General features: G+C 48.6%; 1 protein-coding gene across 1 annotated transcript; it reads right to left on the bottom strand.

The window, feature by feature from the left end:
* Positions 1 to 346: 346 nt before the first annotated feature.
* On the bottom strand, positions 347 to 26,085 carry LOC144932365 (RNA-binding protein 24-like). Its single transcript, XM_078856332.1, has 4 exons — positions 25,812 to 26,085; positions 21,399 to 21,522; positions 15,039 to 15,093; positions 347 to 2,930 (listed from the first exon to the last, which is right to left on the bottom strand). Exons 1-4 carry the CDS (start codon positions 25,977 to 25,979, stop codon positions 2,558 to 2,560), a joined length of 720 nt encoding a protein of 239 aa, XP_078712458.1. The 5' UTR covers positions 25,980 to 26,085; the 3' UTR covers positions 347 to 2,557.
* Positions 26,086 to 26,350: the final 265 nt, after the last annotated feature.

Here is a 26,350-nt window from a genome sequence, read left to right on the forward strand (position 1 = left end):
GGGAGGAATGAGGATATTTTTTAATTGTTTTGAGACCGAAGACTGGCATCTGGAAAAAAAAACCCATCGGATTGCGTACACCTCGGGCAGTTGTCGAGAGCAAAAACGATGGCGTGGAGAGACGGACAAGCCTGGAACTGCGTTCGGTAGACTGCGCGTAACAATGAGAAACGCACCAATGTGGTTGAAGAAGACGTTTTCAGTCGGTGACCAATGGGTTACAGCTGCTGCTGCTAATGAAGCAACCAGTAGGGTGGGAATTTTTAAAATATGGAAAACAGCTCGGAAATGCTTCAATGGACCACACAACTGAACTCCAGCAAAAAATAAACACCACACTTATAGCATGTTCATTATAATTTAATATATATCATGTTTATAGTATACAATGACCCTCCTGAAGTGTATTGCAGTGGTTTGAAAAAAAATGCCATCATAAACAATAATAAAACAGTATAATACTGTCATACCTGATTATTTGTTACACATTCCATCACAATTTGATGAACACATCTTCGTACGCTCCCACCGGCAGCCCACCATTGTTTCCCCCCGTTGTGCTTATCAACGTACACAACAGGAATTAACAATCAAGCGCTTGAACCGCCTGCAACCAGCGAGTCACAAGTCGGCAAGGACATCTTGGAGTGGCGGCGGGAGGGGTGCCACGACCAGACACGCGGCGACGGCCAGCCAGTGCCGGGAAAAATAGAATCATCCGGGCAGACACTCGCGTCACCCCCCAGTGCTGCCAGCAAACTCCACTGAGGCCGGTGCTGTATGGTACAACGGAAATCTATACCACCACTCTTGTCGTCATCGGAAGGGTACAAAGCAGAACATGGTCATTTCAGGTTGCGAATTAAATATTTTGAAGAAAGAAAAATTGTCTGCAATTACTCTTTAAAAAATAAACCAACATTTCTCGTTTTTTTTCCTTTTAGTTTAAAACTGCGGTTAGTGCTCCCGTGGACTTGCGACAGGCCAGATCGTTACTGCACCAAGAGACTCGAGCAATCACATCACCAATTCATTTGAGTTACATTTTTTTTTAAACGCAGTAGTCACGACACATGTATATACAGAGCAAAACTGTAAACAGCTTCAGAAGTTTAACTATAGGCTTTGGTGACAATTATTTGAAATTAGAAATATGTCCCGTCACATTTTAAATTATGAAAAGACGATTCCAGTTATTTTTTTTTGAAATTGCATGTGTACACCGGTAAATAGACTACAGAAAAAAAATAACAAAAAGACAACGTTCTTACTTTGTAAATGCTTTCTTTCTAAAAACTAGAGAATAAGATAGAAAGGATTATCATCAGTGTATTCAGCGCTAAAATAATCTAGCAATGAATGGCATTTATAAATGTAGCTTTGTGTGAAATAATGGTATTAAAAACAATAACATTAATGATAAGCATAGTATTAATAAAGAACCTTTTTGCTTCAAATATTGTGCTCCGAGAGCTTAAATTTCGCGCACGGCGACCGACAATCGAGGCTCTCTCTCCCCCAGCGCTCTGCGTAGCCGGCAGACGCATTGTTCGTTCCGTGAATGTAACTGCTGACAAATAAATAACCCCGACGGACGATGCACGCGGTAAGGCACAGTGGACAGAAAACTCTGCCCTCTTCAGAGAACCATTAGAAAACACACGGGGCGGGGCGGGAGCAGGGAACGTTGAGAGTGCCGGTTCACGAATGTAGTGTGAGCGACGATGATGACGACGACGGGTAACACTTAACGTTGTCTTCCAGTGTATTGTAAAATCGACATTGCCATCCCCATGATATTGTTTTTTCTAGACAAATATAGTAAAAAGAAAGCCAACAAATAAAGCCAAGCTTTGGTAAATATTCTAAGCAGCAGGAATTAACGTATATGTTCATCATTTACGATTTTTTTTGTTTTAAATATTTAGACACAGACTATCCTTTTTTTGTATTTTTCCCTTTTCTTCCATTTAAGCAGCCGAGGCTAATAACCCTTAGAGGGCCACAAGATTCAAAATTAATCCATTTTACAGAAGGGCTAAGCTAGTTCATGCTACCCGTATTCAATACACTACAGTGTAAATGGCAAATATATATGTGTCTATACCGTATTACTTTGCTGGCAGATAAATTGGTGGAAATTAATCAAATAACTACTCAAAAAAGTAGGTCAGGCTCACTTTAGGCCCTTCCCCCACCCGACAGAATTCCATCAACTTGTGCAAAAAATACACCGATTGATGAACAGCAACAACATGTGTTGCCACAATGGAGAGCACGGGGTACGCCACCTCACCACCGACTACGGCGTCTTCGTGCGAGCCGAAGACGCCGTAGTTGCACGGGACTAAGCTTGGCGTGACCCTGGGGCGGCTTCCACAGCTCAGATTGCCACCACGGCCGTCTGAGACGCTGCAGTCAGACAGCCCTGGCTGCGGTGCTAAGGGTGGCGCCATAACGGCTTTCGATGGGGCGGGGGGGGAAGAGCGAACGGGCGGGCGAGCGGCGCGGAGCGGGGCAGGCGAGCGAAGATGGGCAACGACGAGAAAGATTTCCGTCACTGCAGCCGGTCGGCCTGCAGGGGCGGCGGCTGGAAGTGCGCGAAGGGCGCGATGGCGGGCGTGTGCGGCGCGGCCGGGGGGCTGGCGGCGCCGGCCATGCCGGAGTGGTGCGCGTAGCCGTAGCCGGGCGGCGTCACGTAGCCGGAGGCTGCCGCCGCCGCGGCCGCGGCTGCGGCCGCCGCCGCCGGGTAAGCGTACTGCTCGTAGGCGTTGGCGTACTGCACGTACGCGGCGGCGCCGCCGCCGGCCGCGTGCGCCGCCGCGTAGTCAGCGAGGTACGGCGAGACGGCGGTCGCGTGGCTGGGGCCCTGCAGCAGCAGGCTGCCCGGCTGCATGAGCGCCTGCGGGTAGACGTACTGCGCCGGGATCCTGCACGCACGCGCAAGCACACACGCACGGTTAGACCGGCGCACGGACTAATCGCGTGGTGAACGTGTTCGGTCATACCGTGCATCGCCGCTTACGGCCGGGGGCTTTAATGTCAAATTCTGTCAAAGTCGTCATTACCAAAACGTGATTACGGTACCGTGAATGCGACTCGGAATCTGTCGGGGTCGCCACTCTGCTATCATCCACATGGGAGTCAAAATAATTAGCAAAGCCGAGGTGGGAATTCATCATGGATCCCGCCATGGGAATGTCGAACTTCTACCAATTGCTCAGAGCGAGCAGGGCCGCCCCCCCCCCCCCCCCATGCGCATTTGAGCTGCCAAGTAATTTGCGGAACGAACGACGGTGCATTGACGTCGTGCTTACAGTTTTCACGTAAAAATGATCTTTTTGTTCTCATCGTTCAAGCGAGGTGTAATCGTTTCAAAAGCTTAAATCTTTTAAAGTAAGGCCAGATTACATGTGCTAAGAAAAGCACACTTTTTTTCTTCATTTATACAAAACATGCAATTAAGTTAACACCAAAGTGTTTATCAATGTAGGCGCCTTTGCTGCTGCAACATCGAATCTCGGTTATTTCACAAATTATTTTAAAATTACTCCCCAACGGCAGCAACGCGGCGTTCACATTATCACCGAAGTGTTCAAAGACACACCGGGGGGGGGGGGGGGCACGGAGAGAGAAAGAGAGACCGCCAGTGACCCTAGTGGAGTGCACAGAGCGTCACGGTGCGGGTTATAGGTTGGTGCAAATATTGAAACAAAAATCATCGTGGCACACATTTGTTATCTCATCCAATTAACAGTGTACCTGGCATGACTTGTTTGATACCAATCCGAATTCAAAGTCTCGTGTCATCATGGCACTGGACTGTGCAGTATGCCATTAAATAAATACACCACACCTATAATTTGCATATCAAAACGGCAATCCTCATAATCCATATCAAACACCATGCCACACCGCAAGTCCAACATCAAAATCAAAGTGGACATCCATTATAAAATGATTTATATAAAAACACAAAAACAAAACAAGCCAAACAGCAATGCACACATTTATGGAAATATAAGAATAAAAACAGCAGTGAATATAAAAAGAAAGAGCGCAAAGGGCAGGAAGTACAAAAGATCTGGCGCTAAAAGCCTGCAACGCTCGGAAATTAACTGCTCCAAATAACAGGAATGAAAAATTTTACACATTTTAAAAAATAAATCTAGCATCACTTTGGTCTGCCCAACAGAAAAAGCCTCCTGCCAAATAGCCTTCCGGGTACCAATAAACAATCTTATTTGGTGCATTACTCTGCCCGACTGCCTGCAGATGTGTACATCAATCCCAGACATATCACGAGTGAATAAAATCTGCAACAGTCGTGAGCGAGGATACACGACTGGCATGCCACATGCAGCTCAGAGCAGTCCTGGCGACGTGCGTCACCTCATAAAAATGGCACGCACAGCAACAACTCGTTATAGATTTGCATTAGCAACGCAGCACTCAAATAAAACATGTGCGGTATTGTGCGTTGTCAAGACGGATGACGGTCCGTTTCATCTCAAAGTAAAAATCCAAAAGCATCTTGGCCTTTCCTGCCGTGGTCGATCAAGCGCGATAAAATAACTACATAAAAAACATGACTGTGACATATAAGCTATCGCTGTAATATGTTTTTTGTGCGTGGCTACAATTATGCGGCTCAACACAAGCTTCAGAACGCGTCGGGCAAAGTCAGATAAATCACACATCGCCCGGTGCCGATATCAGCCAGGGCTATGCGCAAGGGCACCTCAAAAACATTGGGCTGCCGCCTGTTGACGTAAATCAAAGGGTTGTTTCTGTGAAGGTGTCCCCGCCAAAACTGCGAGGCTGCCCCTTTAAAAAATCCCACTTCCTTGGCAGATAGACGGCATGCACATATACGGCCAGGGACGGCATGCCACCCGGGTTCGGGGCTCACAGTCTATTCTTAACTCCCATCAACGCGGCACGTGACTCCCATTTATATTCAGGCACCCCCCCCACCTCGACAACCCCCTTCCCTCGCCCCCACACCCCTTCCAGCGTTGACCGCGCACATTTCCATCCGCACCGAGAAACGCTCCCACGTCCGAATGCGCGGACACTCGGTGTGGTCGAGACGTCGCTCGCAAGTCCGTACGCGGCGCAGCGCCACCACTTGCGATTAGCCCGAACACCCCGACGCTGCCGCCAGGTGGGTGGAACGGCGAACGGCGCGCCGCAGGGCACCGCAAGGCAGAGGTCGCACGTTCGATTCCCCGTGCGGCAGTTCGCCGGCACAGAGGGGCCCGTTTCTTAAATCCCACCGCGTCCGTCCACCGAGCAGGATAACCCAGTTAGTCAGTAGGCTGGTCGCGTGCGATGGGGTAAAGTGGGTAATCCCACCTGTTCAAAGCCATTTGGCCAACATGGAAGAGTAGGCCAAAATTGCCTCGAGGGTTTCTCTCGTGGAGGCATTTCTGCCAGCAATGTCATGAGCAAGTAATTGCCTTTACGTATGCACGTATGTATTTTGAACTTTTCACACCGTAAGTAGCCAACCATGCTAATCCTAGGACTGGATTGGTGCAAGAAAGCTGCTGTGTCATCAAGATATTGGCTCATCGTGAGCGGGAAGACAGAACGACGCACCAATTCAATCTCAATGGGGATTTGAGGACAATTTATGATTGAGTTTTATTAAAAGAACTAAACTTTTTATTTTACCAGGTAAGGCCCACGGAGCTATATAGCTCTATTTTCAGAAGCAAACTGAGCACACATGGGATCGAACCCCCAACCTCCTGTAAACCAGGCGAGAGTTAACATCTTGCTACCGTGAACACGAAGCCAAGATGACACATTCCTGGACAAGACCCACTAAAAAGTTAACTGCATAAAAACAGGTAAAGGTACAGCCCTGAAATTGATCACTCACACCACTGTTGGCAGAAGGGGAATACCCACACTTTACCTCACCGCACACGATCTGCCAATGGACTGACTGCAGTCAGTCCATTGGCCTAAATAAAAAGACAACTCAAATTGTGACTATATATAATCAACTAGCCTGCATCCAGAATATAAACTTAGCCACCAACTGTCAAAAATCCATTTAATACAAGAACATTTTCTACCCTGTCAACACTAAACCATGGCGTAAAAAGGCGGCTATTGTTTGTTCAGAAAGCCTGTTGGCTCGACGTGTTGGTGACAGTTTCAATGTGCAGAGCTCCATCACCCACTCGGTTGGGTGTGTGATCAGCTGTTACACGGTTAAACATAGCTCACAGGAGGGCAGACACTCTTGACAGACGGACAGAAAATGCGGCAGCCAGATTACTGCCATCTTATTTTTTGGGGGGCGAAAAAACCCCGCACGCAGTTTGTCGCGTCTGTAGTCACAGAAATGTGGTCCTGGCTCATTTATTTTGAGCGGTTTTAATTTATTTACGGCAAACGACAATAAATTATCGGCCTCCTTTGTCACAACGTAGAGACGCGCAAACGCCAATTAATTCTGCCCACGGTATTTGGCATTTCAATGCGACAGCACCAAACATGCTGCCACAGGCCACTGATTAATGTGGGTTGGTGTGGCTTTTTGTGTAGAACTTTCAAATGACACTTATTATTCCATTGCCCAATCTATTATTTCCCACACCCGGTGGGGGCAGCACCACCGTGACCTTTCATTGATTAAAACAAGCAATTGTTTTGCATACTCATTACTGATATGCACTGTATAAGGCCCTCTCTTTGTTATTACATTAAACTTTTTTTTAACAGGTAAGGCCCACGAGCTATATAGCTAATTTTCAGAAGCGCCCTGGCCACAAATGATAGCTCATGTGGAAATTGAAAGCAGACAAATACGTTAAAACGAATGTTTGTAAATGTGGGGGGGGGGGAGGGGGGAACCGGAGGAACCGGATAAAAATCCACGCGATCATGGGGAGGGAGAACACGCAAACTCTAAATATACAGGAATCAGGGTCGGGATCAAACCCAAGACCTCCTGCATACCAGGTGAGCGAGTTAACATCTCACAGCCAATAGCAGATTGACTGCTATGCAGTCAATCGCCTCTCGCCGTGTCCCCTCTTGCGCAATTTCCATTCAGAAGCCGAGACGGAGGTGTAATCTCGCGCCGCGCACGTGGTCCATTTATCGGCTGCCCGTCACCGATAGCTGCGAGTGCCCAGACTCCATTCAGACTCTCAGCACCATTTTGGGAGCGAGGGTTTCTCACCGTGGGGAGTGCCACTTGCACCACGGGGCACGTGGCACGCACCTCAAGAGGCTTGAAAGGAGTTGGAGTCCACAGTCAGAGGCGATATGTGCCAATATTCCAATGGAACACTCCGTCCCAAAGCAAAGCAAATGACTGTGATTATGCGCAGTGGTGCTTAAATAATCGTTCCAATGTTAGATGCGTATCATTTGCGCCCACCGGCTATAGATCTATCCGTAGTGAACTCGCACGTATCCGGAACCCATTTGTAAAACTCCCCCAGAAAATGTTTGAGTACGCTTTGTTGATTGTATAATCTTAGAATGTTTTGGCTTTTGTAGTAGTACTCTTCACAGCATACACGTGTGTGCCTGCGGCATCGGCCCGATTACATCACACAGGCTTGGGTGCTGCTCTGTTCAATTCCCATTCACCGGTTTCCGCAACTGTTGCGTGCAGGACCAACAAGCCTAGAAAGGCAGGGTAATAACAGGGAGTAACAGTTCAAACAAACTCCCCCCACCATCTCAATGTATTTGTTGAACTTTGTTCGCATCGTAGGTAGCCAACTGCGCTAATAGGAGGGCAGGGGAAGGACAACTGACTAAAGAGTTTCCTATGGAGCAATGCACGGAGCTCCTGCAGACCAGCTAATCATGTGGCCGTGGTAAGCATCCTATCGGACGCGTCCCATTTGACAACCACGCCACTATTTTTCTTTATTCCCTGAAGCAACGTGTCCTGCGCCCACGGGTGCTCACGTCTCCTCACACTTCAGATGTCACGAGCCCGCATATCTATACATCTCAACCAGCTCAAGCCTTCCGTGAAATCACGTGACTTTACGAGTGGAGACCCCCCCACTCCGCTCTCCCCGTCCCCTGTGAAAGGAGACGCTGCTCTGTGCAGCTCACTTCTGCTCGCTGCTCCTTCCTTCGCTCTTCTTCCACTCTTCGGTCTCCTATTCCCAACATCGCAGCCCTGGTCATTCCCTCGCCCCTGTTCCATTCGTTCCTTTCTCTGTCCACACAGCATACCCTTCACTCGACTCCTCTTCCAGAAGTGTGCCACGGCTGAAATGGTTTTGTTCTCCAATCCACGGGTTCCCCCCTTTCGTCTCGCAATGTAATTCCCAAGCGTGTATCTCTGTATTGCATACTCACTATTCCGTTTTTGTTCCGTTGTTTAGACCAATGGACCGCGTTTCAAACCACGCTATTGTAGGCAATACGCACGGATTAAAAATGTTATTCGTTGTAGACAAAAAAACTAAACCCCCCCCCCCCACACTTCCTCGTGAAATCCGTCCCATCTCACTGGCAACCGGCAGAAGTGGGGCTCCCATTGGGAGTGGCGTCGTTGAGCTAAACGAGTTAGGGCCCCCCACCCCCCCCCTCCAGAAGACGTCCCAACAAGTCAGCCCCACCAGCAGTGTGATTGTCACTACTTGGCATCTCAATTAGATAAAAAAAAACAATTATTTGTAAGCTAATTTTAACAGTCTCATTCGTGCAATTTAACGTCGAGTCTCGCTTTGAGTCACATAAATTTGCGCACACGGTAAATAATTGATTCTTACAAGCAACGGTCGAGGCGTGCGTTTTGTGTTTCATCGGCATCAAACTACGACAATTAACAAACTCTCCAGGGCTGTACAAACCCCACGGGGTTCATGATATCATTCGCCAGTGGCAGTCCCATCACACTCTGCACCTCCCCAACGGTACATCGTATGCAACAACAACAAAAAACATTTCACTTAGGAGAGGACTTTACCTAAAAATGTCACCCATCAGAATTACATTTTGGCACCGAAATTTCCCCCCCCAAAAATGACTTCCAATACAAACCAATGGGAGCGAGAATTTTGCGGAGGTCCATTTGACTTGCATTGAACCCCATGGTTACGCATTTCGTTATCCGTCCCTTAAGCCACGTCTATGGCCTCGCAGCTCAACCGGCTCAAGGTAAGCGCAATGGCTGTGGGCCGGCTGGAAATAACGGCCCAGGAACGACCCCAAAAACAACACCAGGAGAGCACGGGGGGGGGGGGGGGGTGCTCGTTCCCACAGCGTGACACGGGCAACACCACGGGGCCCGCGACGACCAACGATTCATCCGTTCAAATGGAAACCATCACGATCGTATATGGACATCGAATAATGCATTGGGATAATAGTTAACGATTCATGCAAATGTGCCAATGGAATGTACCAAATTCTACAAACGATAGGAGAAAAACACAAATGATTAGGCGAAAAAATTAGATGAAAATATTTGGTGCTTGAATTCAATCGTGACCCTGTACCGTTTAAGGTCAAAGTGATTTCCCTATTGAAATGAGGATTGAGGCATTGCTTATATCCTGTTTACAGCCCTCAACGTGGTGGAACAATTCCACATTCCTCTGGCGGGGGGGCAAGTTACTCCATACCACATGATATCCTAGAAGGGTTACGGAGATACAATGTCACATAACGGAGTCTATTCCCTGAAACTAGACAAATACACTTGGGTTCTTTCGGTAAAGTCACGTAGGTAAAAAATAAATCATTTTATACTACGTGACTTTACCGAAAGAACCAAAGAGTATGGATTCCTGCAGTCACGAAAGCTTCAAATGAAGATGGAACTAGACACATGCCAAAGAACAAATGTTCTTGTTTGAACCACAAAAGAAGATTCCAGCTTGAGAGTCAAATGGGTTCATTCATGGTTAAGGATCGGCCTGGAATGATTTCAACACTCTCGACAAACAATTAACGTAAAAAGCTCCCTATCATTGGTGAAGCAGGCAATTTACTTCCCATGTGGTGTGCCACACAATCCAACAGAGAGTGGGCGAGACTCACGACCTATCAGAAAGTGCTTTTAAAACCGAACTCAAGTTGTGCACGGACTGCGTGCGGTGGTGGTAGGTCCACAAAAAGGGGTTTTGTCAAGGATGCAATTTTGTTGGGATGGCCACATTTCCTCTACTCTTTGAGTTGGTCATCTAAATGACAAAATGTCCACACTCAGTTCTTTTGAGATCGTGGCCGAGATAAGGCCTACAGCTCTTCGACACGCAATTCACACCATTGTGCGTTTTAAAATCTGATAATAATCCCAACACTATCCTTTATACACGTAGACACCACACACTGTCCAGCAGGTCAAGTCTTTACATAAGCCCTCACTGTTAGCGAACATATTTGGTCTGGATCTGCTGTGTACCACGTTTGGGCTGTAATCTACCCGCTTTTAGAACGTTTGTTGGCACGACGAACTAGGACTTGACAGGAATAATGATCGCACATTAACAACTACAAAGTAATACATTCCTTTGTATTTAGCCTGTAGGCGAAGTTTCACGATAAGCATCGACTTGCTGATTGTAAAGGAGCCGAGCGTAATAATCAGTCGGTCTTCTTCCTTGCCGATTTGACTACTGCTCACTTCTGTATCCTGCGGTCAACAATCGCTTGAGAAAGGAAGAGTCGGTTTGGCAAAATGTGGGCATCGAGCATCGCAACATCACCACAGCGAGATTTACCAGCCAGGCTGCTCGTCACCACTGTGGATTAAACTTTGGCAGTATTTCAAGGATAACGCAGCAAGATAAAAAAAAACACAAAGCCGCAAATACGCATTCAGTCACCACCACCATCGAGGGCAGTGGGAGGCACCGGCAAATCAGAAAGAGGTGACAACTGCCCCCCCCCACGCCCTCGTTATTTGATCTTTGGAAGGCCACGCTCAAAATAGGGTCCCCCTTTCTTGTGTAGTAATTTCTGCGTTTCCACGTCTGTTCGGTCACCAGCGATTCGGTCTTTTGAAATGCAAACCATCCACAGTGGTTTTAACGAGAACGATTTGACAAATGGCGTCCGGACGAGCAATGAATGGGGCCCTTCGGTGTGGAGGTGGGGGGGCGACAGCTGTTGAGCTCCATCACGTGACAGCCCCCCCCTTCTCCCCACCCAACCTCAGCACCCAACCTCAGCGTACGCGGTCACGCACCGACGCGGTGGCGGCCCACGGTATAAATAATTCACTCTGGGTCCCGACGTCTCCAGCCCTGCTGGGAAATCAGCAGCTGCCTTTGGCATTATGCAGGACAGTATTTATAAAGTCGCACTGGATGGCAACAGTGTCTCTCGCCAGTACGGGTGTGCGAGTGTGTGCACTGCCGCTATACGCTACAAACGCAATTTGCCAGGTCGAGGAAACGATGCGAGGTTTCCACTTTGGTGAGCTTACGAAATGAATACGACCGCGTTTGGTTTCTGCGGTTGCGCTGTAAAGCCCCCCCCCCCCCCCCGTGTCTCTGGTCGTGCTGCCGTGTTGGTGTTCGGCACGATGTCTGACGTTTCGCTCCACGCACCGGGAGCTTTTTCAGAAGCTCCCGAAAAACCTCGTACGTCGTGCAGAACACACGTGACACGACCAGAAAACACACCGCGGAGCTTTAGAAGATAAATAATTTGGTTCGACAAGAAATGTAAACAGGGGCGGATCTGTCAGTCACCGAGAGGAAAGGCAGACCTCCGTGTGTGCAGGATGACATTCTTCAGGAAGGAGCATGGTTTAGAGTCTTAAATGATGGAGACTAACCCTCTACATCTTCTGAGGATGGCCAATGGGCCGAAATACTTTCATTTCCTGCCAATATGACACTGCACACTCGCGTTTTTATATTGTTGCATAATAGCAGCAATCATTCTCCAAGTCATTCTGGTGTTTATTTCATGATGAGATGTTCATACTTTGGAGTTGAAGGCAACGTAATTTGATATCTACAATTAATATGACAAGGGGCCCAACAGGCAACTGCTTTCAATAAAAGTACTCTAATAGTGTAAGTCTACTGGTTAGTACACGATTAACCAAAACCGTCCAATTTACTGGGTTATCGTTGAAGTAAAATTACGCTTCGTTGGGCCTGACTATGATGTGAACATAAGTGTCGTTTCAGCTCGAGTCTCTTATGCAGCGAGAGGAAGACTCTCGTAACCGTAATGGAGCCCTGTACTAATTCTCAACGTGGCTTTACACGAAACACTAACAATCGTCAGTGTTTTTTGAGCAATTCCCTTAAACTAGACTATTACATTTTTTGACCAAATAAGGCCCATCGAGCTATATAGCTCTTTTGTTAGAAGAGACCTAGCCACAAATGATAGCTCAACGAAGAGGCTCAGCACGCGGACATGTGTAGCAGCCAAATACTCAAAATGCACGTTGATTCTAAAAAGGGAGGGAAAACACCGGAGGAACCCAGAGAAATAATCACGTGACCACGGTGAGAGACACGCAAACTCCAAAAATACAGGCGTCAAGGGTTGGGATCGAACCCACGACCTCCTGTACACCAGGCGAAGTAGTTAACATCGTGGCACCCCCCCCCCCCATAATACAGGCTGATTACACGTGCAAACGATAGCACTCTGAAAACACCAAGCGAACATTCACATAGAAACCCATGAGCAAAGGCTCCACGATGGCGAGCGTCTTGTGTCGCTAGGATCGCCACGAGGTTTTTCTTCTTATGGGGGACAACCAGTCTGCACAATGGGTGAACGACGATCGGCAATTTGCTGGAGGGGGGGGGGGGAATTTGAATCGAACACCCGAGGGAAAAAAAAAAATCGCCAAACGATTGCTTCACTCAAAAAACGTCCACGTTATTCCGCACGTCGCTAACGCCCGCTCCGTCCGGAAAAGGACAAAAAAATTACTTTGACCGGTCATGGAGGATTGTGGGAGGCGTGGAGGAGAAGAGGGATGGATAATAAAAAAGACAAAAGTTATTGATTTTAAAACACCATGTCACATGCAGTACAGACGTAACCACCGCACACACAGCAGTGGCAGAGCGCACGCGCGCACACACACAGTGGCAGTAAATAACTAAGAGAGGCAACACAAATTGGCGGAGAGAATGAGACACCCAACTCACCAAAAGCTACCACACTGCTACGAAAGGCTTTTTTTAAGTTAGTGCACACAAAACGAAAACAAAACACAGATATTAAAAGATAGATATAAGAAGCTATGTAATTTAAAAAACACCACTTCAAGCTATTTGTACAGCACAGCAAAAAAATACAGACCAACATGCAACATACTTTTGGCATTGCCTGAGGACCTCTGTCTAGGCGCCCTACTGTGCAGCTGACTGTAGCTCATCTCAATGCAGAGGCTCTTATCTTATCTCTAAGTGCTGCCTGTTAGGTCGGATAGATGCACACAGAGACACGGGCACACAGACACGCACAGGACACACACGCGCGTGCCAGACCACAGAACATTGCTTCACTTTGGAGACGCGACCCAAAGTGGTCAAACGCTTTGTTGAGCAGCAGCACGTGTGGGAAAGAGGCTCAGGATGCTAAACGTCCACCACAGAGAATGCACGTCACGTTCACCAATTATGGCTGCAAGCACCGAGGCATGCAGGCATTTGCCCCCCCGCACCCCCCCTTTCAGAAGCCGGTCTTTACACGAGTCTGTAATCTGGCTTAGCGAGGGTACTGTACACGATGCGCGTGCAACAGGGCGGCAGTGGCGGCGTAGAAGAGCGCTCTAGCCGCAAGTAGGTCACGAGTTGAAATTAAATCCTGGATCGGCAGTCCAGGGCCCCATCATCCCTCCGGAGGCGGGGAGACAAAATCGGGTACCGGGTAGTGGGAAGTTGATTGTTGTCTTACAAAAGAGATTGGCTCTTGCCATGGAAATGTGGAATTTCCACCGCTTACTAAGCGACGGCAAATGGAGCGTGCAGCCGGAAGGTGCACTTTTGATTCTTACAGCGAGCATGGCACGAGAGACAAAAATAAAACACACTTGTGTCCACTCGTCAACAACGTGGTGGGGCGTGGACGTCAATTTTCTTTCAACTTGACGGGTTCAGGAGCAAGTTCAAAAACCGATTCACTCGGCGATTTTCCCCATTCTTGGAGACGTTTTTGTAAAAAATAGAACCAACGCGACAAGCGAGGAGCACTTGACGAGGGCCAGGTGGCTGGGAGAGGCCGCAGCTCGCCGTGGATGTCTCGCTCGCTCGCGAGGGGACGGCCTCGGGCCCCGGGGGGTTCGAGCTCCCCGGGGCAACGATCGTCATCGTGATGATGGTGGGTCGCCATTCCGGCCACTCCAATTTCGCCATCTTCACTCCTCTCTCTGCGGATTCCCTCTAAGTGCTCGACTTTCGGATTGCCTCCCATCGTCTCTTCTCCCAAGTTCCTATAACCCTCGGTAATTTAGTTTTTGTAGACACGTCAACTTGTGCCGTTTGCTGCTGGCCACACTTGCCGTTTTTGGGCCTTTGTGCTTGTACTCAGCAAATCCTGACGTAAACAATCACCACGGGGCCTAAGAGGCATGCAATCGGGCCTTGAGGGCCAGCGTGTAAAATCCTGTCGTGACGTTTAGCATCCAAAACCTCCTTGCAAAAAAATTGTAAAATCGTAGGCCGTGGAACTTTCCGTAAAATAAAAATCATCGTTTTATACGTACATAAAAACACATTTTAGGCAATTTTAAAAACACAAAACTAAATGTTGCACCTGCAGACAATTGTAATGACGGTTTGCAAATATATTTATTGGCAACAACGTAAGGAAATGCTGCGGAGGGCCGACAGCACCGGTAGAAATTTGATCTTACACAAACGTTAAACAACTCCGTGTGTGCGCAAGCTGTTGGGAGAACACGGGCTCATTCGCAAAGGGACATTTAACATCCGGTGGGGGCTACAAAATGAATACGAGGAAAGCACAGGGTTCATAGACAGCTGGGCCGCACTCTGCATTCTCTTTACAGCTGTACAACGAAGCCGGCGTCGGGCGTAGTACATGTGCACGCTTACCCATACGGTCTTTGAATAAACGTCGGCTGAATTTGCTGAACACCAAACGCAAAGCCTGCAACGAAAAAAAGACACAAAAACGCATGAAGCACGGCTGTCGCACAACACAAAACACACACGGTATCCTGTCACTCATTTTCTCCACATCGATATTCATTCAACCTCTCACCTTAACATTCTACAGCACTGCAGTGTGCAGGTGCTGGCAAAGGTGCAGCCCTGGAAGTGCCTGATCACGCCACTGCTGGCAGAAGCGCCTCCCCTCGTAGACCGAGGGTCTTGCGGGAGTGCCCACATTTTAGCCCCATCAAACACAACCCTTCCATGGTGAACCCAGCGATGTTTCTAGGTGGACAGGGAGGGTGGGGGTGGGGGCTATTGAAGAAACCTGCCCCATTATCTCAACTTCTGCGTCTGCCAGGAGACGAAGCCAGCCACCTCTGGATTTCAAGCCCATTTTGCTAACCAATCGACCGCAGCACCATGCACGCGTACACGTATGCACACATATGTGCATACGCGTACATTAGAGATTCAGACTGTTGGGAAAAGTACAGCTCGCGAGCCCCAAAAACACACGCACGCATACATAATTGTTGCCCATCTCTAGTAAATTCTCCTCCACAAAATCCACAGACCACTCCAATTACAGGTTTCCAGTACTGCCACCACCACCATCATTAATAATAAACACTCCCAAGTGTAATAACGAGGCCGGGACCTCTCCCACAAAGACGGCCTGTGTGGTGGTGGTGGCGTGGGTGTGCGAGCGCTCACTCAGGGATCACAAGAGTTGAGCCTTCCAATTCAGAGCGGCGGCGAAAGCCAAACAAAAGCAAATTGGGCCGGGACGGGCGGGCTGCCAGCTGTTGCCTGCGAGGCACTCGACGGTTCAGGCACCGCACGCTACAACAGTGGACGCACACGGATGACGCGGCTGGGAAACATCTGCGGTTGTAGCCCTCAACACACAAGTGAAAAGCTTTCGAGCTTAAACCCCAGAGCGGTGTCAAACTCGGCGTTCTAAATCCATCGGAGGCAATGTCGACGCCGGCAGAATGTCCCCGGAGCGATACCGGCTCCACGGTATTAGGAAAGTGGGACATTGCTCATTTTCAGATTGTTGTACTGGATGACTTTGTTCAAGCGTCTACAACACGTGCGACCTTCGCAAGCTCGCATTGACCAGAGTGGTGAAGTACGGTCAAACAACCCCCACGGCGTGCGGAAGCCCCCCCCGCATCCAACAGTAGATTCAATATGCGCATGTTTGTTTCAGCAGGGGAATACTCTTAAGTGGCTACAGATGGCAGTACAATGACGGATTCTTGAATCTATCTTTGCGCATTTTCAGCATTTCACCCTCAAGCTTGGGTTTTTTCAAAGTACTCTGGACTCCTCCGACATGCCAATTGCGTATTCATGGAATTGGAAAACACCCGAATACAGGAACATTCTGAGGAGGAGGCTCAATACTCGGCGAGACTTTCCTGGGTAAAAGGACACAAACACATTGAATAATGCCGATATCCCCGACCTCGTGGAGAAGCAGCAGAATATCAACGATAGATCAGACCGTGCGGCACCACCGTCGTGTCAAAACAGCCGTTGCACAATGGGGGCGTACAGTGGATGCGTTCTGGTGGGCACAGCACCGTCGCCACACTGTAACCAGCGGTTCACAAACTATCCTCGCGCCGCTCACGACGCACCGGGTTCAGCTATCAGAAATCATTTCTCCCGTCCACAACAGACGCTTCGAACTGCGCGTGTGGGAGAATCGAGCCATTTCGAATGACGGGAACAATGAGTAAAAGGGGACGCAATGGTTTTACATTTTGGTTAAATGGGATCAAAATAAAGAACTGAAAATGGGAGAAAATGCAAGTGAGAGAGCATGAAATGAAAAGAGAAAATCGTATCAATTGCCGAATAGAACGGTGACCCTGAACGGTGCGTGACAGGTCATGGAATAACCAGAGGAAGGGGAGCAGATTAATTAGCGGTGGGACGTTTGTGGCCGTCATTGCAGAAGTTCGCGGTTCGGACCCACAACCTCCCCGGTTAATACTGCGAGTGTACGAACCGCAAATACCACGCGCTGTATGCGTCACAGTGAGCGTTAAAGATCCCCGTGACGTTATTCAAATTTGCTACATTTGACAAGAGAAAACACTACACGCTGCACTGCAGCACCCTCTTGGAGTCTTGAGACACGTCCCGGTGGCTTTCCGGAGTAAACAAATGTAGTCTTAAAATAATAATAATTACGCGGCTACAATTTATCGCGCACGTGGCTAATAAGTGCTACACCGCAACGGCCGGCGAGGAGCTACACGCACTTGGAGACGAAACCATTCAACAGCAGGGGTCACCTCTGAAGACAAATCGTCTCCTAGAAGGAGTGAGCAAAGATTACTACGCCACCCACAAGCGCGCAGTTGCATGCTAAGCGCATGGCACTGCTAGCTAGCCATTCCATTGCTCAGTTACAGCAGGCTTGGTAGAACACAGCGTGTTAACAGCAGGCGTATGGAATTCTGAAAGAAACAGCTGCTGTATTACAAGTCAAAGTGGTCACCGCTTGTGCTCATTCCACGGCCTGTGGTGAAAATTTCTCTGATGGGGACGAGTTCACCACTGTTGACTACCCCTCCACAACGTGGTGGCTCAGCATCGCAGTAATACACGGACGGACTAAGAAGACTCAACACGGCCGATCGCTACCGTGGCCGTCCTGATGCTGCCTGGGGGAGTAACAACGGTGACGGCGATGCGGCTCCCGTCCACATTGCAACAGTAGGCCACAGCGTGTGTGCCCGTCAGGTGCCCCCCATTTGCCAAATTCGAAAACTGCACTGCAGACGACTCAATTGGGATTATAGGCGACAATCGTCGCCCCCCTACCTTGCAGACTTATGCCACCAGGTCCACCTTGAAAATAGGACTATCCTGGTCTCCGCTGTTCTCGCCTCGTTAAACCGTACAACTTGAAACTAGAGATTTGTTGCTCCAGTTCCAAACATGTTCTTGCATTTGCCTTTGCTGAAATTCATCCACGAAAATGTGTGGCTGCTGTTAGTGTTGCACGAGACTTGGGGTTAATCATTTATTAAAATTCTCTGTAGTAGAGCCATTAAAGTTATAGAAAATTTATGATAATGTTATGCAGCCTACAGTATCTCACGGCACAATTGTATTCATTATACCGTTTAGAAACCCACATTGTAATTGCAGCTGTGTAAATTCGTGATAATGATGCCGTTTTAAAATACATGGCCTAGTTTTTGTTATTTTCTAACACACACGTTGTATTGTGAACGGATATACAATTTTCAGACAGCCTTTCAGAGCAAGTCAAGCAATGCCGTTAACTCCCTAATTTTAAAAGTATAAATGTGTTGTTATTGCATTTTCGCCACACAAGTTACGCTAAATCCTGTATATTTTTTCAACAATCACTTTATTTCCCTTCCGAATTGCTTAAAGTCGAAATATCATGCTGCTCCGAAACCCAAAACGGTCCTTGTGCCCATTGGTGGGTGGCCCAAAGCCAGGTGGGGGAAATTCCACATTTCTAGGACGGAAACCAGTCTGTCCAAAGCACACTCATTGTAAACATTCACAGTGTGGTACTCGTTTTAAAATCGACTGACCCCACTGCGATAATGGGCTGACTGGGCTGTGGGAGATTAAAAGATAATTTGTTGTAAGCAAGGCACATCATGCAGTACAGCACGAGGTTACTTTGTAAAACACTTCACCCTGTCCTCACGTTCTGCCCTCTCTCACACTTGCAGTTTCCCTCTTTATTCCTCTGTAATCCTCCCTCCGAGATGGTTTTGTTTCACCTACACGGTCTTTTATACAGCGGGGACTCAGCACAACTACACACGACGGCCGTCAACACTGCATTTGAGTGCCGACAACATATACAAAGCAAGCTGACAGTGTTAAAACAAAAACTCACAAGCACATCGGCCCACGATTCCATAATGTGTATATCAAAAAGACAAAGATGCCCCCCCCCGCCCATATAACCTTAACAAATTGTTGGAGCAAGTTCTGTTAGCGAGCAGCACCTATGAAGTCCGGCACGACACACGAGAGGGCGGGTGGCCAACACCACACCCGGCCGCCTTTGTATTTCCAGTGGCGATGTTGACACACCGCACCAGGTAGTCATTTGGGGGGGGGGGGTGGGGGAGTCGACCTAGGGGAGACCCAGGTCGCCAGGTTTATCGCGCAGCGCGCTAACCACTACACCACTGCTCCCCACACCGTGTCTATTACACACTCACAGACGTGCACAAACTGTACATAATCAATACCCAACCCGCTAATTAAAACGCCATCAATATGATAACCCTTTGCGGCTAATGGAAGGTAGGAGTTTAGTTAAATGTTTGGTGAAATGATCATCTTGGAAGGAGTCGTATGGGGTGTAGGAATAATGGACGGTTGTAACTATTCAACCGTCGGTCGCACGCACACAAATTGTTTATGAAAAAAGTCTGATAAACATTGATGAGAGTAAACCGATTCTAACAATTTCTACGAATTGAGAAACTCGGCCAGAAAAGTGGATGCAGGTTGGAAACACAGAAAAATACACGCAAAATGGAACGTGTTTTGCAAAGCATGATGGGGGATCCAATCCAATGGTTACAACCACCACACCTTTTGGTGTCTAAAATTATCTTGTGCCGCAGCATTACTCTACCATCGGTGAGCTTCACCAATGTTAAATCAAAAGGTATCCCTGAACCAAACTAAACCCTCACTGCTTCCAAGATTAGTAATAGCTACAACTCAAGTGTTTTAAATGCATAAATTAATCTACTAACATCTATCTATTAAAATAGATAGATGTTAATGCATGTAAGAAACAATTTTTTTTAATTTGCGCAAATAGCATTCCAATTGCTTGTGTTGCGATTAGCAAAATGCAGTAAACAAAACCTGTACGGACAAGACACCAATTTGAGAAACAATATGATCGGCATGGTTAAAAATTTCGACAGAATTACGCAATTTATGAATCACATTGCAACTCTACAATGTGACAATTTATCAACCCTCTGGGGTAGGGGGTGGCGAGTCATTACATGCTCAATCGGAACACAACACACACACACGGCACACACACGCACGTGTCATGAAGCAGCCTTGTCCCTATGAATGTAAATGAAGTAGTGTCACTAGTTAAAATTTGCATTAACACACGAGAACCAAGTGCCAACACTCGCAGTTCAATGTAGTGGGGATCAGAACAACACAACGCAGCTCAAAGACAAAGACCACCCCCCCTCCCCCATATAGCCTCAACAGGCTGTTTGGAGGCAAGTGCTGCTGTTAGCAAGCACCTGTTAAGGCCGGAATGGCACATGAGAGGGTGGGTGGCAAGCAACGTGCCCTGTCGCCTTTGTTTCCCCAGAGTTGAGGTTTTACACACCATCAAAGGTACTCAATTTGAGACCGAGTCGAGCTAGCAGAGATCCGGGACCGGTTCGGATACTCATCACCGATGTTAGCCGTGAGCTAGAAGCGAACTCGGGTGGCTGGATTCGCAGCGCAGTGCGCCAACCACTGTGCCACCGCTCCTAGCTGGCGCTCACTCCAGCGTGCCATCACGCGTGGCTCCATCATTGCGATGTAACACAGATTTATTTATTGATCACAACCTATTTATTGATCACAATCGTAAGGGAAACGAAAACAGAGTCAGACAAGCGGCGCGGTCGCCGCATGGGGCCTCCGCAATGCTGAAGACGAGCACATCCGTGGTAAAGAGCTTCATAGCTCATCGGATTCCTCCAGTCTTAATACAAATTCTGATTGAGGGACCGCCGCGGTACAGAGTACCGTCCTGCGCGCCCGTAGCCAGAGCGTCACCACGGCTACCATGGCGTCTGTGCCGTTTGTTTTACGTGCGGGGGATGCCGATCGCGATCCTCGCGTGGTGGAACCTCGTGGTGCCTACGATGCCCGTAGTCCAGCGCTGAGGAGGCAGCAGCGAGGGTTGGCGAGTCGCCGCACACGAATGTTGTCAAAAAATCCCTTCACGTGGGCGTCGAGGTGGTGACATACCCTGGCTCGCCAGAAGGCAGTATAGTAAATGGGACTAATCGCCATCCGTTTCCATCTGTATGGGGATAGAGTGCTGCCCCCTCCCCTGTATGCAGGTGGGTTTTGTCCGGGTGCGCCGGTTTCCTCCCACATGTATAAACGCTCACTACACGAGCTGAGAAACATCTTAAAAAGAAAAACCCAATGCAGGATACTGCTGAAAGAGCGTACTAGGACTCAACGTAGCCTTCCTGAATAAATTAGTAAAATTGTTATTTTCATTATTAGTACCTGGCTGGATGACCCTGGGCTTGGCCCCGATGTAGGCCAGGTTCACGTTGGCTTTGCGTCCGTCGATGATGGGGTTGGGGTCTTTACACGCGCGCTCTGCCGACGCCCTGTCTGCCATGGTTACCTGTCGCACGCAACAACACAAACCACACGCGCCGCACGCGCACACACGCCGATGACACCGCGCACGCAGCCACGCTTGTGCCGCAGCGCCGACCCGCTCATTGTAACCCGGGCACAAAGGTCTAGAAGGCCAAGCGGCCAACAACAAACGGGTTTGCCGTCTAGCGTCCGATTTTTAAGAATTTGGGAATGGAGTGTAATGTGTTCTGCTGGATGGAGCTCTTCATCGATGAAGCTTATTAAGCATCCATTGACAAATATGATAAAAAAAAATAACTCGTACAGACACTGAACTAGTGCGTATTATATCTACACATTTGTTTAGGTTTCTTTTTTTTTTAAACTGGATGGATTTGAGTTTGTATTGTGAAGTGCTCTGGGATACCCAACATGAACAGCAGCGCTATAAAAGCGCATCTGCTACCCGAGCAGAGACAGCAGCGTTGAGATGTGGTCACATTTAGACACTTCACACATTCAATTTGCAGTATCTACAGTTGATACATCGCAGGACTCTTTACAAAACAAACCATTGCAGCCGAAAACAGGACTCGCGACGATGATCACCGTGGGGTAACATGAGAACATGATTTACACATCATTTACCCATGGCTCCCCACCAACTTTGCAAATCATCCATTGGCCAATGTGCCCACATGACGATGCGTGAAGTTAACAGCTCTGTAAATTGGAGCCACCCGACTACGACACCGGGATATCATGGAACTTGTCAGACTGTTAAATTCTTAGGTTTTTTCGGTAAAGTGACGTAGGTAAAACATCAAAATTAATGAAAATAAAATAAAATAAAAATCACGACGTTTCGGAGGCAACACAAGTCTCCGTCATCAGGTGGGACCGTCACAGCCGAATTAGCTGCGTCAGACTGGTTATCAAATGCGAAACGTTCGCTTGCAAGCGGCAGGGAAAGATCACCCACCCCCTCACCCCAAACATTCGTTTGGTTCCGACAAATATGGCTTCAGCGGGCAACGCAACAACCCACCACGGAGCCTTGCTGCCTAGGTGGTGACCAGGAGACGCGCAGAAGCTGCCCTTGTGCCAGAGGGTTGCCATCCTGCCGCGGGGCCAGACCTGCGGCCACATCCTAATTGGCCAGGCACGTGTGGACGCACCTGGGAGGCCAGGTGGCAGCGGCACCTCGAGCCATTTAGACTTTACCCTCGCCTGCCGCCTCGCCCCACAGGCCAGACGAGGCCACCGGGCTCTCTGCATTATTTATACGCAATTTACAGCTCGACCCGAGAATCCACACACCGTTGCCTACACCCCCCCCCTCAACCTCCACTTCGTTCCTCCTTCCTCGCGACAGCTGCAGGCAGTGTGTGTGTGTGTGTTTTTGTAAAGCACACACACACACACCTGTTTATACACTTTCGAGCTGCGGTGCGCGCGGCGTTACACAATGCGTGTCGTGTACAGCGCAGCAGCAGCAGCAGCCCCCATTAATCCCCCGTGTTGCTGATGGTGGCACACGAGCAGCATCGGGCACGCAGCTGACGCGCCCCACAAACAATAACCCACCCACCCCCACCGCTCCATAGCTGGAGTCGCGTGCTAATCATATTTTTAAAAAGCCTGACCTTCAAAATAATACAAATTCTCATACGACTTCCACCGATATGGTGTGTTGCTAAACAGGCGGTATAATACGGTGTCATTCCCATTTGTATATATGAAAGCTTAATGCATTTGTCAATAGCAAAAGAATAAAAGCCTCGCACAACTTTAATCGCCCCACTAGAAACTGGCTGTGTTGTAGACTGATGAAACAACAATTGTAACAACTGAGAAGCAAGATCTCGGATGAGTTGATGGCATCATGGGCTCTGGCCTGGATACAAGTGAAGGAGTTGAGCCAGGGATCAGATGACATTTAGCAGTGACAATGTCCAATATCGGTCATGCGTGGTCGATTTTAGAAGTCCAGGTTTACAGCTTTTCGTGGTGACGCACGCCTGCAGTTCAGCACTTTGGAGTAAGGGTTGATGAATTGCATCGAGATTTATGATGTTTACGAAACACCACCCCACCAGCAGGTCCGAGAAACATCCTGCATGAAGACAGTACAGCAAGTATGTTGTTCCTGACCTACGTGTGAATATTGAGTACACTAATCTCGTATGCCCAATGCAATTCACTGCTGGATGAGGGGCTCCCTTGCACCATGTACACCACGAGTTACTTCACGCTGGTCAATTAATGTGGGATCACAGACATGTACAGTCCAACAATGGATTTTTGGCTGCGCTGCCCACTGGATATCCCCGCCAGCCCTAGCCAGGCTCAACCTGCTTCGCTTACGAGATGTAATACATCCTCCGGGTGATTTTGGTCACAGGAAATGTGTAAGTTAATATGGCATGGCGAAATGTCCAACTTTAAAAACCATGACGTTTGAGTGGATATCCAACAGAGTAGTTGTGTGTGTGCGTGTGCTTGCGAAGAGCGTCGTCTCGTCATGTTAATCCCGGTAACTTTGTAGGAAAGATGAGAGTTCGGGTTTTGTTTTTAGATCTCATTCACAGGCTCCCAGCCCCCCTCAACCCTCGTTCTAGGAGCTCTCTCCTCAGCAGCCGACACATCAATGGCCACAAACAGCAGCAGCATCATCAGTTAAGTCGCAGCCGTAACAGTTGGGCCCACCTAAGAGCTTTAGTAGCGAGGGCAACAGCTGGTAGAAGCAGCGTCATCAGTAAGCGTGTGCTATATATAACAAGCAGTAACAGTTGTGATAAGGATAGAGCAGTCCCTGCCATAGTAACGTGGAATTGTCGCCACTGGCAGAGCGCTGTAAACGGGAGATGAGTGCCAATGCATTGACGGCTCCTTTGAGCAGGAACTCGCTTTTAGAAGCAGTCATACAAGCGGGGAGATGCACAGCACAGTAAGAGCACCAAGCGCAAGGGCAGCAGCAGCAGGTGAAGTAAGATCAGAAAGGGCAGCAGCAGCAGCAAGAGAGACCACAATGTTGACTCGGTAAAGGATCAGTAGCAGCAAGGGCAAGTGACACGAGTAACAGCAGCATCGGTAGCAAAAGTTTGGAGTAGAAATGGCACCAATATCAGCAAGGGCAGCGGTCATAAGAGCAGCAAGGTACGCATGAGTAACAGCACTACCATCAGCAAGAATCAGCAATAAAATCAGTAACATCAGAAGGAGCAGCACCAGTAAGAAGGGCAGTTCTCGTAGAAAATGTATGGATATCAGCAGCAACACAACACTGGCATCAGTAACCCGAGCATCAGCACCATCAGCGGAAAGAGCAGCAGTATCATCATCAGTAGCTACATCGGAAAGACAAAAAGCAACTTCATCATCACCAACATCAGCAGCAGCATCATCATCATCATCAGTAGCTACATCGGAAAGACAAAAAGCAACTTCAACATCACCAACATTAGCAGCAGCATCATCATCAGCGCTACCATCACGAGCGAGTTTATTAACCTGGATCTGTGGGACTGCCTGCAATGAATGATGCCCTGGCCTCTAAGTAACATTACACGATGTAACACGATGTTTGTTCCTGGGTACTAAGTGTTATTTTATAATTGCTTATGCCTCAAGTATAGAAAATGGCTATTATTCCCCACAAACTTTGCTTTTGTGACCAGGAATTTACGTGAAGGAATTACACAAATGCACACCACGTTTCTCATTGCAAATAGGCACATTTCTAAATATCACTCACTGTCCTGGTCACAAAAGCAAAGTTTGTGGGGAATAATAGCCAGTTTCTGTACTTTTGAGGCATAAGCAATTGCAAAATAACTTACAACCCAGGAACAAAAAAATGTTTTCGTTACACAGTGAATAATCATTATCTTAATCAGCAGCAGCAGCAGGGCTATCATCATCAGCAGCTACTTGCAAATCCGTATTGCAGGCCACCCCCCCGTCTGTCCGTCCGTGATTAATAACACCCGGAACTTTCATCACCACCACCAACCACCATCAATCATCATCAGCAACAAGATCAATATGGTACTAGTATTGGTAAACGGCATTCTATGCATCATTAACAGCAGCAACAGTAACACTACCAACCTCACCACCACCACAATCACCACGATCCATCACCACCACAATCACAGGCATGATCACAATCATCAGCAGCATCACCACTTACAAATACCGTACACATCTACAATTGGTAACACCAGAAAGTTCACCGCCAGTAGCACAATAACCTCACCACCATCACCACCACCACCATCACCACCACCATGACCACCATCACCACCACCATCACCACGAGGGACTTACGAATCCGTATCCCCGGGACTTTCCCGACTGCCGGTCCGTGATGACCACGGCCTCGTCGATGTCCCCGAACGCCTCGAAGAAGGCGCGCAGGGACGCGTCCGTGGTGTGGTAGGGCAGCCCGCCCACGAAGATCTTGGTGAAGGTGGTGTCCTTCTGCATGCTGAGCATGGCCTGCAGCCCCCTCCTCCTCCTGCTCCTGCCTGCACACCGAGAGCTCCCAGCACGGCACTCGCCCCTCTTTGTCTCTCCTCCTCCTGCCGCTCTGTCCCCTCTCTCCGTGCGCCTCCCACCTGCTGCTCCCCGCGTCTCCCACCACCACCGGCGTCGTTGTTGTTGTTTGTTTAATTGCCGTCCCTGCTGCTGCTGCTGCCGCCTGCCCGCTACGAGGAGTGGCCTAGGCCCCCACACCTGTCAGAGTCCCTCTGCCCGCCCGACCGACTCGTCGTCGTTGTTGTTGTTGCGTCTCAGGGGGTCCGTCTCGCCCTGGCGCCTTGTCTCTGCAGCTCTACGTATGGCGGTGGTGGTAGTGGTGCCTGTCC

The sequence above is a fragment of the Lampetra fluviatilis genome, chromosome 5 (assembly GCF_964198595.1).
Source record: "Lampetra fluviatilis chromosome 5, kcLamFluv1.1, whole genome shotgun sequence".
NCBI lineage: Eukaryota > Metazoa > Chordata > Hyperoartia > Petromyzontiformes > Petromyzontidae > Lampetra > Lampetra fluviatilis.